Source organism: Myotis yumanensis, unplaced genomic scaffold (genome assembly GCF_028538775.1).
Source record: "Myotis yumanensis isolate MYYU_CA2020_CCGP unplaced genomic scaffold, mMyoYum1.0.hap1 SCAF_9, whole genome shotgun sequence".
NCBI lineage: Eukaryota > Metazoa > Chordata > Mammalia > Chiroptera > Vespertilionidae > Myotis > Myotis yumanensis.
In genome coordinates this window covers 4,849,047-4,863,946 of record NW_027223760.1, presented here as the reverse complement: position 1 = coordinate 4,863,946, position 14,900 = coordinate 4,849,047, and the positions used below count along the sequence as shown (strand labels likewise).

General features: G+C 62.5%; 1 protein-coding gene across 1 annotated transcript in view; it reads right to left on the bottom strand.

Annotated features, from left to right (window-relative positions):
• Positions 1 to 615: 615 nt before the first annotated feature.
• The window catches only part of KCNH2 (potassium voltage-gated channel subfamily H member 2), a 32,800-nt gene continuing 18,515 nt past the window's right edge, over positions 616 to 14,900 (bottom strand). The window contains 15 exon segments of the mRNA XM_070423667.1: positions 616 to 1,166; positions 2,387 to 2,467; positions 2,469 to 2,565; positions 2,864 to 3,056; positions 3,133 to 3,328; positions 3,330 to 3,406; positions 4,032 to 4,131; positions 4,383 to 4,576; positions 5,599 to 5,851; positions 6,321 to 6,520; positions 6,803 to 7,190; positions 7,722 to 8,150; positions 12,395 to 12,606; positions 13,190 to 13,663; positions 14,702 to 14,866. Of these exon segments, the coding sequence (XP_070279768.1) occupies positions 1,017 to 1,166; positions 2,387 to 2,467; positions 2,469 to 2,565; positions 2,864 to 3,056; positions 3,133 to 3,328; positions 3,330 to 3,406; positions 4,032 to 4,131; positions 4,383 to 4,576; positions 5,599 to 5,851; positions 6,321 to 6,520; positions 6,803 to 7,190; positions 7,722 to 8,150; positions 12,395 to 12,606; positions 13,190 to 13,663; positions 14,702 to 14,866 (3,209 nt within the window). The 3' untranslated portion in view covers positions 616 to 1,016.

Below are 14,900 nucleotides of genomic sequence, written 5' to 3'. Positions count from 1 at the left end.
ATCAGGACTACATCCCATCAGGACTGCCTCCCATCAGGACTGCCTCCCATCAGGACTACAGCCCATCAGGACTACATCCCATCAGGACTGCCTCCCATCAGGACTACAGCCCATCAGGACTACATCCCATCAGGACTACATCCCATCAGGACTGCCTCCCATCAGGACTGCCTCCCATCAGGACTGCATCCCATCAGGACTACATCCCATCAGGACTGCCTCCCATCAGGACTGCATCCCATCAGGACTACATCCCATCAAGACTGCTTCCCATCAGGACTGCATCCCATCAGGACTGCATCCCATCAGGACTGCCTCCCATCAGGACTACATCCCATCAGGACTGCCTCCCATCAGGGCTGCTTCTACATTCAAACAGCTCAGGTGGTTCTTTGCTTCCCTGAACCCAGGGCCCCACAGAGGCAGGAAACCCTGGTAGTGACCTGTGTCAGCCCCAGGGATACCCGCCACCACGCATACACCACACTCAGCGAGGCAGCCCCCGCAGGCCCTGCACATGCATTCCTGCAGAGTCTGGTACGCACGGACACATGTGAACGTGAACACAGGCTACTGTATGCTGATGCCACGCCCTCCCAGCACCACTGGAGTCAATTCAGGATAATTATTTATTATTCATAGTCATCAGCATCTTCATTAATTATTCATATGATCCTTAATTATTATCCTTAACAATAAGAGCAGTAAATAGCAGAAAAGTCCTTGAGTGCCTAAGGCCTAGGGCGGGGTGTCACCAGGCAGTTAGACCAGCTACTGCCCCCAGAGCAGTGGGGGGACCACAGACCCCCGTCCACTGCCCAGCCTTGCCCCTGCCCCTCCCACTGCAGGAGGAGATGGTCCCAAGAGCTGGGGAGGGGCTGTGCCTTGAGTTCCTCTCCCCTTTGAGTTCCTCTCCCCTTCGTGGCCAGGGCCTCCTGGGCAGGGCCTCCGAGGGGAGGGGCCCAGGCCGTGTGCTGAACCCGAGGTGAGCCACGTGTCCACACCGGGCCGCCCCACTAACTGCCTGGGTCTGAGCCGTGTCTGTGCAAGGGCTGGGAGGTGAGGGCGCCCAGCTGGCCCGGCAGGGAGAGGCGTCGAGTAGGGCCATCTTGAGGGAGCTCTGGGCCCCCCGGGGGGAGCTCCTCACACACCATGAACTGGGAAACCTGCAAAGAACAGAGAGTGTAAGAGGCAAGGAGCCCTCAGAAGGGGAGGGGGTGGAGATGCAGTCATGTGGGTAGAGAGGAGGTCAGAGTTTGGAGAGGGTCGGGAGAATCTGGGGGCAGAGGACAGGAAGACAGAAAGGGGTTGGAGAGGACACGTTGAAGGGCCAAGGCAGACAGCGCAGCACAGGACAAGGACCACAAGGGAGGCTCTGAGGATGGAGGTAGATCAATGTACTGTCAGTGGGCAAGAGCCAAACCGGGCAGCTGGGAGCTGTGGGAGCTTCCCTGATAGGGGAGAACTCAAGGCCACAGCTACTCCCCAGGAACGGGGCAGCTGAATCCAAACCAACCCAGGACAAAGGGCCCTGAGTTGGGACAGAAGCTGGGACAGAAAGAGAAACAAGGTTGCTTCCTCCAATCTAGAAAGAACTCAGGGACCAAATGCGAAGGCCAGGGAGCATACAGGGCCAGCAGAGGGGTTTTCGGGTGCTGACGAGTCTGTGTGAGGTCTGCGGGGGAGGCTGTGAAGGGAGACTGGCACATTTGCTGGCATGGGCCCTGTGTCTGAAAACAGGAGCTGGCAGCAGCAGCATGGGCGGGGGGGGGGCGGGGGGGGGGGGCGGGGGGGGGGCGTCAAATGCCAGAAGAAGGGGCAGATCCAGTTAGGAGGCCATTCAGGAGAGGACAAAGGGCAACAGAGGCCCATCTCCAGCAGAAGGAGGAAAATGGGGCCAGAAAGCTACCCTAGGAACTAGCCAAAGCCCTCAGGACAACCCTGCAAGGCAGCCAGTGTGACAGCCACTGGCTCCAACAGTCAGGTCTAGGGGTGCCCTTCACACGAGAGACCTGGGACCCTGTCCCAAGGGCTCACTGGCACTCAGCACTGACTACCAGGCCATGGGGTCAATTAGTATCCCCTGAAGACCACTTATGGTCACGACACAGGCATCATGAGCAGATCGGGCCCTCCAGTGGCATAGGGGAGCCCACACCACTCAGCCTGCTCGTGCCTCTGCCCAGCTGCCTGGGGACCTTGGTTTGGGGGCTCTGCTGCTTTGCCCTGTGCCCACAGCTCCTGGGGCTGCCCTCCTTTAGGAGCACAGTCTGGGAGAGGCTGGGGCCCACGGCTAAGCAGAAAGGGCAGCAAAGCAGGTTAGGGTGGCACTGGCTCAGAAAAGGCAGGGCTGTGGTGCCATGGCAGAAGGGGGTTTGGAACTCACCTGAGAAAGGGAGTACTGGGTGAGGGTGGGAATGGGGCTGACAGGCAGCAGGGGGCAGGTAGAGGTGGGGCCGGGGCCGGGGGGTGGTCACAGCACTGTAGGTGGGCGGGACCAGCGTCATCTGCCTCTGTAGCAGCTGCAGGATGGTGGCCATGTCTGCACTGAGCCGGGTCTCCAGCCTGGGGCAAGAAGGAGGATGCTCTGGGTCTCGGGGAAGCGGAGACATCAGTAGCTGTGACTTTGAGACACTCTTGATGGGCCAGCTGGTCAACCCCAGGTATGTCAGTCCCTGGCTCAGCTCTGAATGGGCTCAGCTCTGAATGGGACACTCAGGCAGGCCTGGACAGAGCACACTCTCCAGTCTCCATACAATACAGCCAGGAACCCAGAGATCACACTGCAATATCCCGCACCACACAACTCACAGATCCCCAACACACAGCTGGCGCTCAACTGGACCCCAGGGGCTGCCCTCACCTGTTGAGCTGCCTCTGGAGGGCATCCAGCCTGCTCTCCACGTCACCCCGGGACCGCCGGCCGGGGCTGGAAAGAGGGATGTTGAGGAGGCTTGGGGCGGGGGCGGGGGCGGGGCATCGAGGCAGCTCCTGGTACTGGCGGCCCCGACTGTCCCCCCAGAAGCTGAAGATGTTGGACACTCCTGAGAAGGCCCCTGGAGCCAGAAAGCTGGGTGAGGGAAGCCAGGACAGACACCACGCCCCGCCTTCCCCTCTCAGCCCTCGCCCTACCTGACAGTGGGTTACAAGTGTCACTGCTCTTCTCACAGTCCTCAGTCAGGGGCTCCCCACCCGGCAGCTCTCCAGGGGGCCTGGGGCTGGAGAAGGGCACCAGGCGGAGGGGGCTGGAGCTGCGGCCTGGGCCTTCGTCGTCACTGCTCTCAGGGCTGGAGGGGCCACTGGATGGGCTCTCCCCCCATGGCCCCCCCTGGCCGGCCCCGGCCACTAGGCGCTGCCCCCACCCGGCCTGGCCCCAAGGCCGACACCTCCCCTGGCTGCTCCGGGTCTGTCAGAAACAGAGAACGGGCCTCAGAGAGGGCAGGAGGCATGGAGGAAATCAGAGTGGAGAGGCAGGAAAGGGGAGAGAGGGAACCAGAGCAGGCCCGGAAGAGGGCTGTGGCAGGCCACCCTGGGGTGTCTTCCCCTGGCAACAGGCCCAGGTCCTCTCCAGCCACTGGCTGCCTAAGATGGGCAGCAGCAACGCTGGACGGGCCCCTCTGGGTTCCCGGGCCCTCAGCCCAGGTCCTGCCCCCTTGTTCTCCTTTGTCCTGTCTCTTGTCCCCTCATCAGTTCAAGGCAGCATCCACCCAGACACCAGCCCTGGGAGGACCAAAGAAGCTCAGGCGCGCCCCTGCTGTGAGGGCAGAGGGCTTCCTGGAGGAGGTGACAGTTCAAGTGGCCTGAAAAGACGGGCTAAGTTTGGACAGTTAAGGTGAGGAGTAGGGAGCACTGAAGGTAGAGGCATGGAGACAGGACAGAGCGATACTACTGGACCCCGAGCTCTGCCCTCCTCCTTGTCACCTGGACCCCACCCTCTGCCCTCCATCCGCCTGCCTGGACCCTGCCCACACCTCCCTCCCTCCACCCTGTCCCCTCCTCAACAGGACCCGCCTGCCCCTCCCCCGCCTCACCCTTGTCGGTGCGCCTGCGGAAAGACAGCTTGCGCTTGCGTTGCCGGTTGAAGCCACCCTCCAGCTCCGCGCTGCCGGGAGAGCCGGGGATCATGTTGGTCTGGAACCAAGGCAGGTGTCAGGGCCCTTCCACGCCACCCACCCTGCCCGGGGTCAGGCTCAAACCCCTCATTAACGGAGATGGGGGGGGAGGGCACTGCCCTGACCTCTGCCTCAGGACAAGGGCGGAGGCGGAGTTTTCACATCCTGGTCAGACTCTGTACCATTTGACAGGCAGGGAAGCAGGCCCAGGAGGGCAGGCAGCTTAAGGGCAGCCCACTAGGGCGCAGCCTGCAGGGGCAGCCCACTCACGTCTCGCAGGTTGAATGTGATCTCCAGGCTGGACCAGAAGTGGTCGGAGAACTCGGGGTACATGTCCAGCACCTCCAGCAGGTCGTCCCGATGGATCTTGTGCAGGTCGCAGTAGGTGAGGGCCCGCACGTCCCCGTTGGACTTGCCAGGCCTCGCGTAGAGGTTCAGAGGCTCTCCGAAAATGTCGTTCTTCCCTGGAGGCCATGGAGAGGGGGACTCAGCCCCGGGCAGCAGCCAGACAGCAGCACCTGTCTTCCCGAATGCTCACCCATTGTCCACACCTAGCCCCCACCCACAGAGCCAGAGACCTACCAGCCAGCCCCCTCCTCCCTCAGCTCCCAGCAGTGCCTGGTGGGGTGAAGGCAGGAGTCCGGCTCTCCCTGTCTCGGCTCTGGGCCTCGCAACACCAGGAACCAGCCAGCAGGACCAGTTGGAAGCCTCGCTGTGCCCACAACCCAGGTTTCCTTAGATTCTTACTCCACTTCTCCCCCTGAAACCCATGTTCCAAACCTCCCCTGGCCAGTCACCACACCCTCATAAGCATTATTCAGACTACAGATCAGAACACAGTAGGGACTCGAGGCCCATATTTTGTTTACTGAAAGACAGGCCAGCATAGCTTCGCACAGCAAATACCTAGTAAGGCTGAGTGTTGTGTAGAGAAACTGGTTTTGGTTCTGTTTGGGGGTGTTTGTGAACTAAAAATCTAAAGTGGCCCTCGGTGACAAGGAAAGAACAGGAAGAAGGCAGGAGGTCCCCTGCCCAGGCACACCGCCCGGGTGGGCAGGTGCCCAGGAAGGGGCGAGAGGGGAAGAGGGGCAGGACTCCCTTTGTTTGCAGACTGTGCTGGGCCTGGTTGTATAACATGAGGCTGCAGAGACTTAGTACATTTCCTTAGTAAAATCAGATGCATAACCTCCCTCCACTGCCCACCTTGGAGCAGGCTTTGCTGCTACTCTAAGGAAGCCAGGGGTCGCTGCCTGTGGGGAGCTCCTGAAGGGAAACCAAGTCTGGGGACCCTCAGAGTTCAGCACCCCTACCCCCTGGGGGGCTCCTCTCTGCTGCCCCCTTGGGCCTGAGCTTGGGTGAATTAAAGGAGCTCAAGGTCCCTGTTAGCCGTCCCTGGTCCACAGACCCCACACCTGTGTCCTCAAAGGGCTCAGACCTCTCCAGGCCTTGGCCGACACTCGGGCCTGGCGCCCAGTCCCCACCGTACCCAGGATGGCCACGACGATGTCACCCCGCAAGATCTCGATGGAGCCCCGGGAGATGAAATAGAGGGCAGTGAGCAGGTCCCCCGCGTGCACCAGCGTGTCCCCTGGTGGCGCATGTGTCGTCTTGAACTTCATGGCCAGGGCCCGCAGGCAGCCCTTGGTGGCCCCGCGGAAGGGCTTGCAGTGCTGCAGCAGCGAGCGGTTCAGGTGCAGGCAGATGTCGGCCTGCAGGCACTCCGGGAAGCCCTTCAGCACCTGGGGACAGGGCCAGCTCAGCGCGGCACCCTGGGACCCCCACCCCACCCCCACCCAGAGATCCAGGGAGGAGCATCAGGGTCCAGTTTGGGGGGAAGGTTGTGGGTGCCAATTCCAGCTCCACTCTTTCTAGCTAGGCACCCTTGGGGACCCACCTCATTGCCCGAGGCCCCCATTTGCTCATGTGTTCAGTGGGAGAGCAGTTCCGGGCAAGGCTGTTGCAAGGATTAACCATAATGGCCTTCATGCAAGAGCTGGTCGCCGCCTGCCCCAAAGTGAGAGCTCTCCCAGTAAATGAGCTCCAAGGGCAAAAGGAGGGTGACCACTTCTCAGGGGCTTTCTAAGCACTAACCGTGACCACCTGAACATAGGATGTGAGGTGTGATTACGGCACCTAGAGGCGTTCCCACCGCCACTCCGCCGCTCCCTTCAGCCAACCAGCCAGCCTTCTACAAGCCAGGGGCCTCACCGCGTTCATGTCGATGCCGTTGGTGTAGGACCAGGCGTGCTGGAAGTACTCCTCAAGGCGCTGGCGCAGCGGGTTGGGGATCTGGTGGAAGCGGATGAACTCACGCACCCGGAGCATCTGCGTGTGGTAGCGGGCTGTACCCGAGTACAGCCGCTGGATGATGGCCGACACGTTGCCAAAGATGCTGGCGTACATGAGGGCTGGGGGCGGGGGTGAGTGGGGCTGTCAGCATCCAAGGAACCTGCCCGCCCCTGCACCAGTCAAGGACACATGCATGTGAGCGTACACGCAAGAGTCACAAACACAGAAGCCCAGGCCTGCATGCCCTTGGGCTCTGTCTGTGCCCTTACCCCAGTGTCCCAGCCCCCAAACACACCGTGATAGTGGCCCTGGAGTCTCCAAGTCCCAGGGCCCTAGTTGGCCCCTCCAGCATCTACCCTTTCCTCCACCTGGGGCTCTTCCCACACCCAGCGCACACTCACAGCCGATGAGCATGACGCAGATGGAGAAGATCTTCTCTGAGTTGGTGTTGGGGGAGACGTTGCCAAAGCCCACGCTGGTGAGGCTGCTGAAGGTGAAGTAGAGGGCCGTGACGTACTTGTCCTTGATGGAGGGGCCGCCCAGGCCGCTGCTGTTGTAGGGCTTGCCAATTTGGTCACCCAGGTTGTGCAGCCAGCCAATGCGGGAGTCCATATGCGGCTGCTCCATGTTGCCGATGGCGTACCAGATGCAGGCCAGCCAGTGCGCGATGAGCGCGAAGGTGCACATGAGCAGGAAGAGCACGGCTGCCCCGTACTCCGAGTAGCGGTCCAGCTTCCGGGCCACGCGCACCAGCCGCAGCAGCCGCGCCGTCTTCAGCAGCCCGATGAGCTGGGGTGGGAAGAGATAGTCCACGTGGGGCCAATGGAAAGTGGAGGCACCGAAGCCCTCGGGGAACATCAGAGGAAAGGTCCCCAAAGACTTCCTCCCAGAACTTCCTCCTAATAATTGAAGCACCTCCCACTGAGCCCTGCACAGTGTCCTGCTAATCTTGGCTTGGCTTTGGGACAAAGGGTTCATGGCTCCCATGGTGAGAATGAGGAAACTGAGGCTTGGAAAGGTGCAGCACCCACCCTAAGGTGCCTGGCCAGAGGTCCCACTGGCGCCCAGGGCACTTTTCTGTGAATTAGAAGAAGTGGCCTTTTTGGATAGACAAATGAGAAAAAAGCTCCCCCTCTGGACCTCTGCACCTGTCGAGTGGCTGGGGTAGACAGGGACTGGCATGAGCCAGCTGGGGCGGCCTCCAGGCCCCTGCAGCCCTCTTTCTAGCCACCCCTCCACCCTACCACCTCCTCACCCTTCTCCCACACCCTCCAGAGGCCTCTGCTCTCCTCCCCTCCCCCGGCCTCCCTACCAACCCACCTCCTCCGAGCCAGAGCCAAAGATGAGCAGGTCGAAGGGGATGGCGGCCACCATGTCAATGAGGAACCAGCCCTTGAAGTAGTGGACGGCGATGCGGCCCGGGTGGCTGACCACCTCCTCGTTGGCATTGACGTAGGTGGTCCGGAAGTTGATGAGGATGTCCACGATGAACATGATGTCCACAATGAGGTCCACCACGGCCAGGGGCTGGCAGGCGTAGCCACAGTCGGGGGCCACCGGGCCCTCCTCCGTCTCCTTCAGCAGGAAGGCGGCTGAGTAGGGTGTGAATACGGCCGTGTAGATGACCAGCAGCAGGATGAGCCAGTCCCACACGGCCTTGAAGGGGCTGTAGTGCAGGATGGTCCAGCGGTGGATGCGCGGCGCCTGCAGCTTGTACTCGGGCAGCACGTCCGCCCCCAGGGACAGGACCTGGACAGGCAGGGAAGGTGGCGGTGAGGGGGTGGTGTCCAACTGGAGTCAGGAGAGGGGAGGACAGGCCATGGGACCTCCAGGGTGGGAGCAGGTGACATCTCTGTTTGGAGCCTCCAGACAAGAGGCCAAGCAGAGTAAGGAGGGAGGCCAAAATGTTTTGATCAGAATGCCCGCCCCTCGGCCAAGTGGCCACAGCCACTGACCACCCCTCAATCTGGGCACTCCAGTTCCCCATAGCTGGCTCCAAGTCCAGGGCACCATGCAGTAACGCCCAGAATGGCTCCCACCAGCAACACAGACCCCTGCCTGGGGGTGGGACTCCCATCATTCGATCTTGCCCACATCTCCCCAACAGCCCCACACACACATACACCCACACACACACCATGGCCTCCGTCCATGCCACTGGCCCAAGGATACCAGCCATCCAGACTCAGGCCCCTTGGCCCCAAGGGGAGAGAGACTAAAACACCCCACCCCTGCTCCTGCAGCCCCCTCTCGCCTGGCCCAGGGCAGCCCTCTCACACTCCCACAAAGGCACGCAGAAGACCTCACCCAGCAGAGACGTGCCTACACGTACACAGAGGGACATGCTCACGGGCAGACGTCCAGAAGTGACGCAGACAGCCAGCAGAGGCTCACCTTCACATCCTGCCCCACAATATCAGGCAGAGGCAGCTGGCCACCCAGACCAGGTCGCAGTAGGCACGCCACGCTTTCTCCCCAAGCCAAACTAGGAAGAGCTGAGGCCAGCTTCCCCCTGTCCCAGGAGCCTCTGTGCGTCTCCCTATGGCCCCCCCCCCCCCCCCCCGCCCCTGAGAATCCTCTCACAGACATATGACTCAACCCAGGAGCCCCTCCCCAAGCTCTCCCGGCCTGGCCCACCCTGAGAGCCAAGGTTTCCGGCCCTGCTGCTGTAGCACTGAGTGCCAGAGTCCCTCCCCCCCCACCCCCACCCCACTCTGTCCTCAGGCCTCTGGGCTGGGGAGGGCCATGGTGGGTGGAGCCTCAAAGAGTCCTACTCACATTCAAGCTGGGAATCCCCTGGGCCCCCCCTCACCAAAGGGACTGTTTGGAGAACATCGCCTTAGAAGAAGTAACTGGAAGTTCAGACAGGCAATAGTTAGGGGTTGGTCCACCCTGGGCTGGCCACAGGGCTCCAAAGGCACATGATGGGTGGAAGGAGCAGCTGGGGCCTAGGGCAGGGGAGGGAGCGTGTGGCTTCCAGGTCCTCACTCTGCCCTGCCTTCAGCCCAAGCTGCCTGCTCCCTAAGGCAGAGAGCATGGGGCAGTGGCCTTTCCAGGGTCTGGTGGGGATTGGGAAAAAGGAACTGACCAGGGCCCCTGCAGACAAGGGACAGTATAAGGTAACTGCCTCCCCTCCCCTGCCATGGGTGTCCTCCAATGCCTGAGAGGCAAAACCACGCCTGATAACAGAGATCCGGTCCCTGAGGTCTGCCCACAGCAGGACCACCACCACCCTAACGCACACACACACACTCAAGGGACAAGCCTGGACACAAGACCTAGACCTGCAGACCTCATCTCATGGGAGCCAGGCCCAGCTCTGCAACCACCAGTGTACTGTGTGGCCTTGGGCCGGGTGTGTAACCTCCTTTGACCCACAGAACACCGAAGCCCACTTAAGCCAAATCCTGGATCCTCACCTGTGGGTGGGAAGGAGTCTCCCCATACCTGTCCCGGAGCTGGGAGGAGCACATGAGCCAAGGCAGAGAGTGTTGCCAGGTGGTGGTGGCAGCGGTGGGATCCTCAGACTCACCTCCAACACCCCCTCTGCCGCCCTCCCCAGCTTGCTCCAGTCTCTCTGACATGGGATGGAAAGGTGGCTCCCAGAAGGTACCTACAGAGTCATCAGCCTAGGGGACCTGGGGCAGCTCAGGCTGTCCCAGGTGAGCCAGGTGCCTCAGAGTTCAGCTACCCTCACCGCATCCATTGTCCTCTGACCCCACCCTCTTCAGACTCCAGCCCCAAAGCCTGGACCACTGAAGCCTGGACCACTGAAGCCTGGACCGCGCCTCCCTCACTGGCCCACCCCCAGCACGTGGAGAAGAGGAGCAGTGGAGCCGATGGCTTCCAGGCCAGGCCTGGCCACTGCCCACTGCGGGAGGTGTGGTGGGAGGGGGAGGCAGGCTCCTCTCCTCCGTCCTGCCATCCTCTCTGGGCACCCATTTGATTCCTACTCTTCCTCCCCTCCCGGAGCATTTTGAGCTAGAAGTGTGTGGGCCATGGAGGCCCTCAGAGAGGAAAGTCCTGGCGAGAAAAATACTGTCCTCCAGGCCCAGCAGGCCTGGGGAAGAGCGACCTGGAGCCAGGAGTGGGATGAGCAGGGCTGCGGACCCTCTGGCTCCCCAAACTGGCCTGCTTCTCAGCAGCTCTCTCCTGCCTGGAGCCAGAGTCGCTCCTCTGGGCTACATCCTGAGTCAGTGCCCAGCCTGGAAGGGAGAGGGAGGGGCTGGGGGTCACCTACCTCCTGGGCCACCAGGCTGGAGATGCGCACGGCCCGCCTCACCCGGCCTTTCTGGGCCCTGGGCTGCAGAGCCCCAGTCCCGCTCGCCTTCCTGGCGGAGGCCGCCATGGAGGACTTGGCTCCCCCCAGCCTGCCTGCCCTGGGGCCCGAGAGCCCAGCCAGCGCCTCACCTGCGCCCCAGCAGCAGTCCCAGCCCAGGCTGCGCCCCAGAGACTGGCGGCCTGGCTCCCAGGGCAGCCTCTGGAATGAAGCCAGGGTTGCTGGGGCTGGGCCCCAGGGCTGGGGTCACCCTGGCAGCGAGCGTGGACAGCAGCCCGCCTGGCTCAGGCTGCGCATGGCCCCCTGGTACAGGCCCGGCTGCCAGGGTGCTGCGCTCTGCCTGCCGCCAGCCCAGTGGCGGCTCCGCGGTCAGAACCTCCGCTCCTGGGCCCGCCCCTCCTCCTCCCCGTCCCCACCCCCACCCCGCCAGCCCGGCCAGCGGCCCCCTCCCCCGCAGCCGCTCTGGGCTCCTGCTGCAGCCGCTCCTGCAGCCCGCACCCCTCCCCCTCCCCCAGCAGCCCGGCCTGTCACCACAGATTAATGGTCTCCCCAACACCCCCGCCCGCCAGTCCAGTACCCAGCCAGCCAGTCAGACAGACGGCCAGAGATGGAGAGACCGGCAGAGCCAGGAACACCGGACACATAGACGCACACACACAGACCACAAGTACACAGAAGCGCACGCTGAGGGCCAGGAACAGGGCTCCAGGTGGGAACAACAGAGCCAGGGGCCAGAGGGGAGAGGGAAAGGCAGCCAGATATGGGGCCTGGGTGTGGGGGAACATTCTGGACTCAAGGCCAAGGGGCTGGAGACCTGGCAGGGACCCAGAGAGCCAGAGGCAGTGGGAGCAGGGCCAGGAGGAGGGCTGAGGAGGCCGGTGCTGGCGGCTCTCACGCGGGCCAACTAGGGGAGTTGCTGTGGAAGGGGCAGGAGGCAGCCACGGGGATTGAGGCATGGCAGGCAAGGGACAGGAACCCCCTGTCCCAGGCTTCTCACCCTCTGCCAGGACTTGAGGAAGGATCTGGAATGGACTGGGCAGTGAGGGTGATGCAGGCGATCTTCCTGCCGGGAAGGGGCAGGAGACAAGGCTGGCCCTGCCACCGGGCAGTGCTGGGCACAGCCCCCAGAGTCAGGGACTTGATCACTCCATATCTGTACACCCACCACCATACCCTCCCCTCCCGACCTTGCTGGGAACAGGGGTGGGCACTTCCAGGCCACCCTGGCCCCTAGCACCAGCCCCCACCATCTCCTGGATCATAACCTTGGCCTAGAAGAATCAGGACCCCCAACTTTGACCCCTGAGGCCCCTTCTAATCAAAGCCTCCTCTTGGTTGCCCCTCAGTACTCCCCTCATGACACCCTAAGAGCAGACCCTGTCATGCCCCTGTGGCTGCCTTCTCCCACCCACCCTGACCCTCTCAGGTACCCAGCCTCAACTGCACTGTTCCCCTGAGCCCCATCAACCTGTTCTCTGTACCCATCCTGTCCTAAAGCCACCGGCCCTCCAGTCTCCCTTTCTCCAGGACCTCCCAGACTGTCTGTCCTCTCACCCCAGCTCTGAAACCCCCACCCCCACCCCTAGCCAGCAGGTCTGCCCACCCTCAAGAGGCCCTCACTGTGGCCCCCTCCTCCCCACCTTTAACCACAGCCCACAACCACCCCTTCTGAGCTCCTGCAAGCTGAGGGGAGAGCCAGGGACTGGGCACCTACCTGGGTGACCTTCTCCGTGACATTGTGGGTCCGCTCCTTTATCTTGGGTGCTATGATCTCCCGGTCGCTGGAGGGCGAAGCCAGGAAGGGGTCGCCCTTGAGGTCCACAAAGTTGAGGGTGATTTGGGGGATCTTGCTAATGGTGCGGTAGCGCACGAGGTCCGAATCTGATGTGGAATTAAGCAGGCCACTGCGCAGGGGGTGCATGGCCCCTGGGGTGAGGGGAAAGCGGAGTCAGGGTGGCAGGCAGGGATGCATGGCCCTGGGGTGGGGGGAAAGTGGGGTGTGGGTGGCAGGCAGGGGCCGGCATGACACTGTGGTGGAGACCAGGCCTGCAGGAGCCAGGCCATGGGGGTCAGTGTGTCATGGAAGCCAGCTCAAGAGCTGGGGCAGAGTCGCCGAGAAACAGGCCAGACTCCTCCCCACTTAGGGGAAGCGCAGGGTGAGCAGAGGAGGAGGAGCCTCCCGCAGGCTCTGTTCTAGGGCACTGAGACCCCGCCAGAGGGCCAAGTAGGGACAGGGCCCCAGATGCTGTCCTGCCCTTCAGACTCCCCCAGGCGACCCCTGCTCCAGGACCCCAGCGGGAGGGAGCTTCATGGGCCCAGCAGGCTCTGAGCGTGCACGAATGAACCGCGATGGATGGGCATTCAGTGGGATTAAACAGGCGTGAATGGGGTTTCCATCCCCCAAGCACCCTGGACGGGTGGAGACCAGGAAACTACGGTCCTGGAACTGGGCAGGCTGGCTGCGGCGGGGAGATGCTCTCACCGGTGGCGGGTGGGGAGGTGCCCTCACCGGTGCTGGCGTGGCGCGGGGGCGGGGGCAGCACCCCGGCGCGCATGGCCTCGATGTCATCGGCTGAGGAGGCGCGGCGCACGCTGGCGCAGCTCTCCCGGGAGCGAGTCCGGGCCAGGCTGCAGGTGGATCCCGAGGCCTCGGGGTTGAGGCCCTGCGCCTGGGGCGCCTGGGGCGCCTGGGGCGATGGGTGCGGGCCTGGCTCACAGGAGGGCGGGGAGCTGGGGGCCACCAGCGCGCGTTGCTCCTCCGTGGGCCGGAGCCCTGCCACGTGGTTGTCCATGGCCGGCACCTCGTCCAGGGCCAACGACTCGCTGCTGGGCGCCGCGGGCGTCAGGTCCAGGTCCACGTCCACCACCACGGCCCCCGCGGCCCCCGCGCCGCCAGTGCCCGTGCGACCCGGCCGCCCCGAGGACTCCCGGGCTGTTAAAGCCAGCATGGCGGGCAGCTTCAGGCGGAAGGTCTTGGCGCGACCTGTGGGGAGAAGGGAGCTGTCTGGCTGGGGGACAGGAGCGGCGGAAGCAGGCAGGCCCAGGAGCTGGAGCCCCTGCCAAACAGAAGGGGAAGGTGGGGAGTGGGAGCCTGACAGTGGGCACCCCTCCACCCGACTTCCACTCATCTCAAAAAAATTCTAGGACCCGATCTTATCCGAGGCTCTGAAAATAATAAACTACTATTTCTTGAGCCAAATACCCCAGTGGGCTCTACTCAAACCGTGGGTGACGCGACTGCACTGCGGGCAACATTTCCCCTTAGCGAGGCAGGAAACGCAGGCGTAATGCACTGTGACTCGCTGGAGGCCGCTCGGTGCCTGGTGGGCCTGCCTCCAAACGGGGCAGCCACGCAGGCCTTCTTGCCAGACCCCGCCAACTTGCAGATGGCCCCAGCGTTAACACTGCCAGGTTAGAGCTTGAGAGACCACGGGGTGTTCTCCTTGCCATGACTCTAAAGGGCAAATGAGATTTAAACTCAAAGAGGCCACTGCAGGGAGGAAAGGAGTCTGAGCCTGAGTCACAGGGGGATGAGGGGAGGGTTCCATGTCTCCAGCCACGGTGAGCATTTCCCTCAAATTCTCTCCTCAATTAGCCCAGGCCACACCAAGGAGCTGTCCTGTCCAGGAACAAGGACCAGGGGCAGAAGTTCCCCAGAAAGACATCTGGGTCCCTGAGAGACGGGGCCTTCTGATGAGCAAAGGGCCAGAATGTCTGGAAGGGTGAATGCCCTAACCCTGGGCTGCAGAGAGGACCACACCCAGAGGATGCTGCGGTGGAAACCTGAGCAGGTAAAGCTAGGACACCAGGTGCAATCTTGCCCCAAGGACCTGTGGCGCTGTCACTCCATCCCTGTCTGTTCATTTTGAGCCAGATGAGACCAGGCCACGTCCTCGGTAACCTCTGAAGGGACCCCGCACACACATTCCTTCATGCAGGGCAGTGGCCTTGGGTAGCCTCACGGCCCCAGAAAAGGGAGAGCTCATTATTCCTGCACCAGTCCGAGTGTGGCTACACTTACCTGGGGCCAGCCAGCTGGTGGGGGGCCCGCGGTGATTGGTGTCATGAGCCGGGGACCCCACCATGTCCTTCTCCATCACCACCTCGAAGTTGAGGATAAACATGATGACAGCTCCATCCTCGTTCTTCACGGGTACCACGTCCACCAGGCACAGGAAGCAGCTCCCTGTGAAGTGGGGGACACGGCCACTGTGGTACCA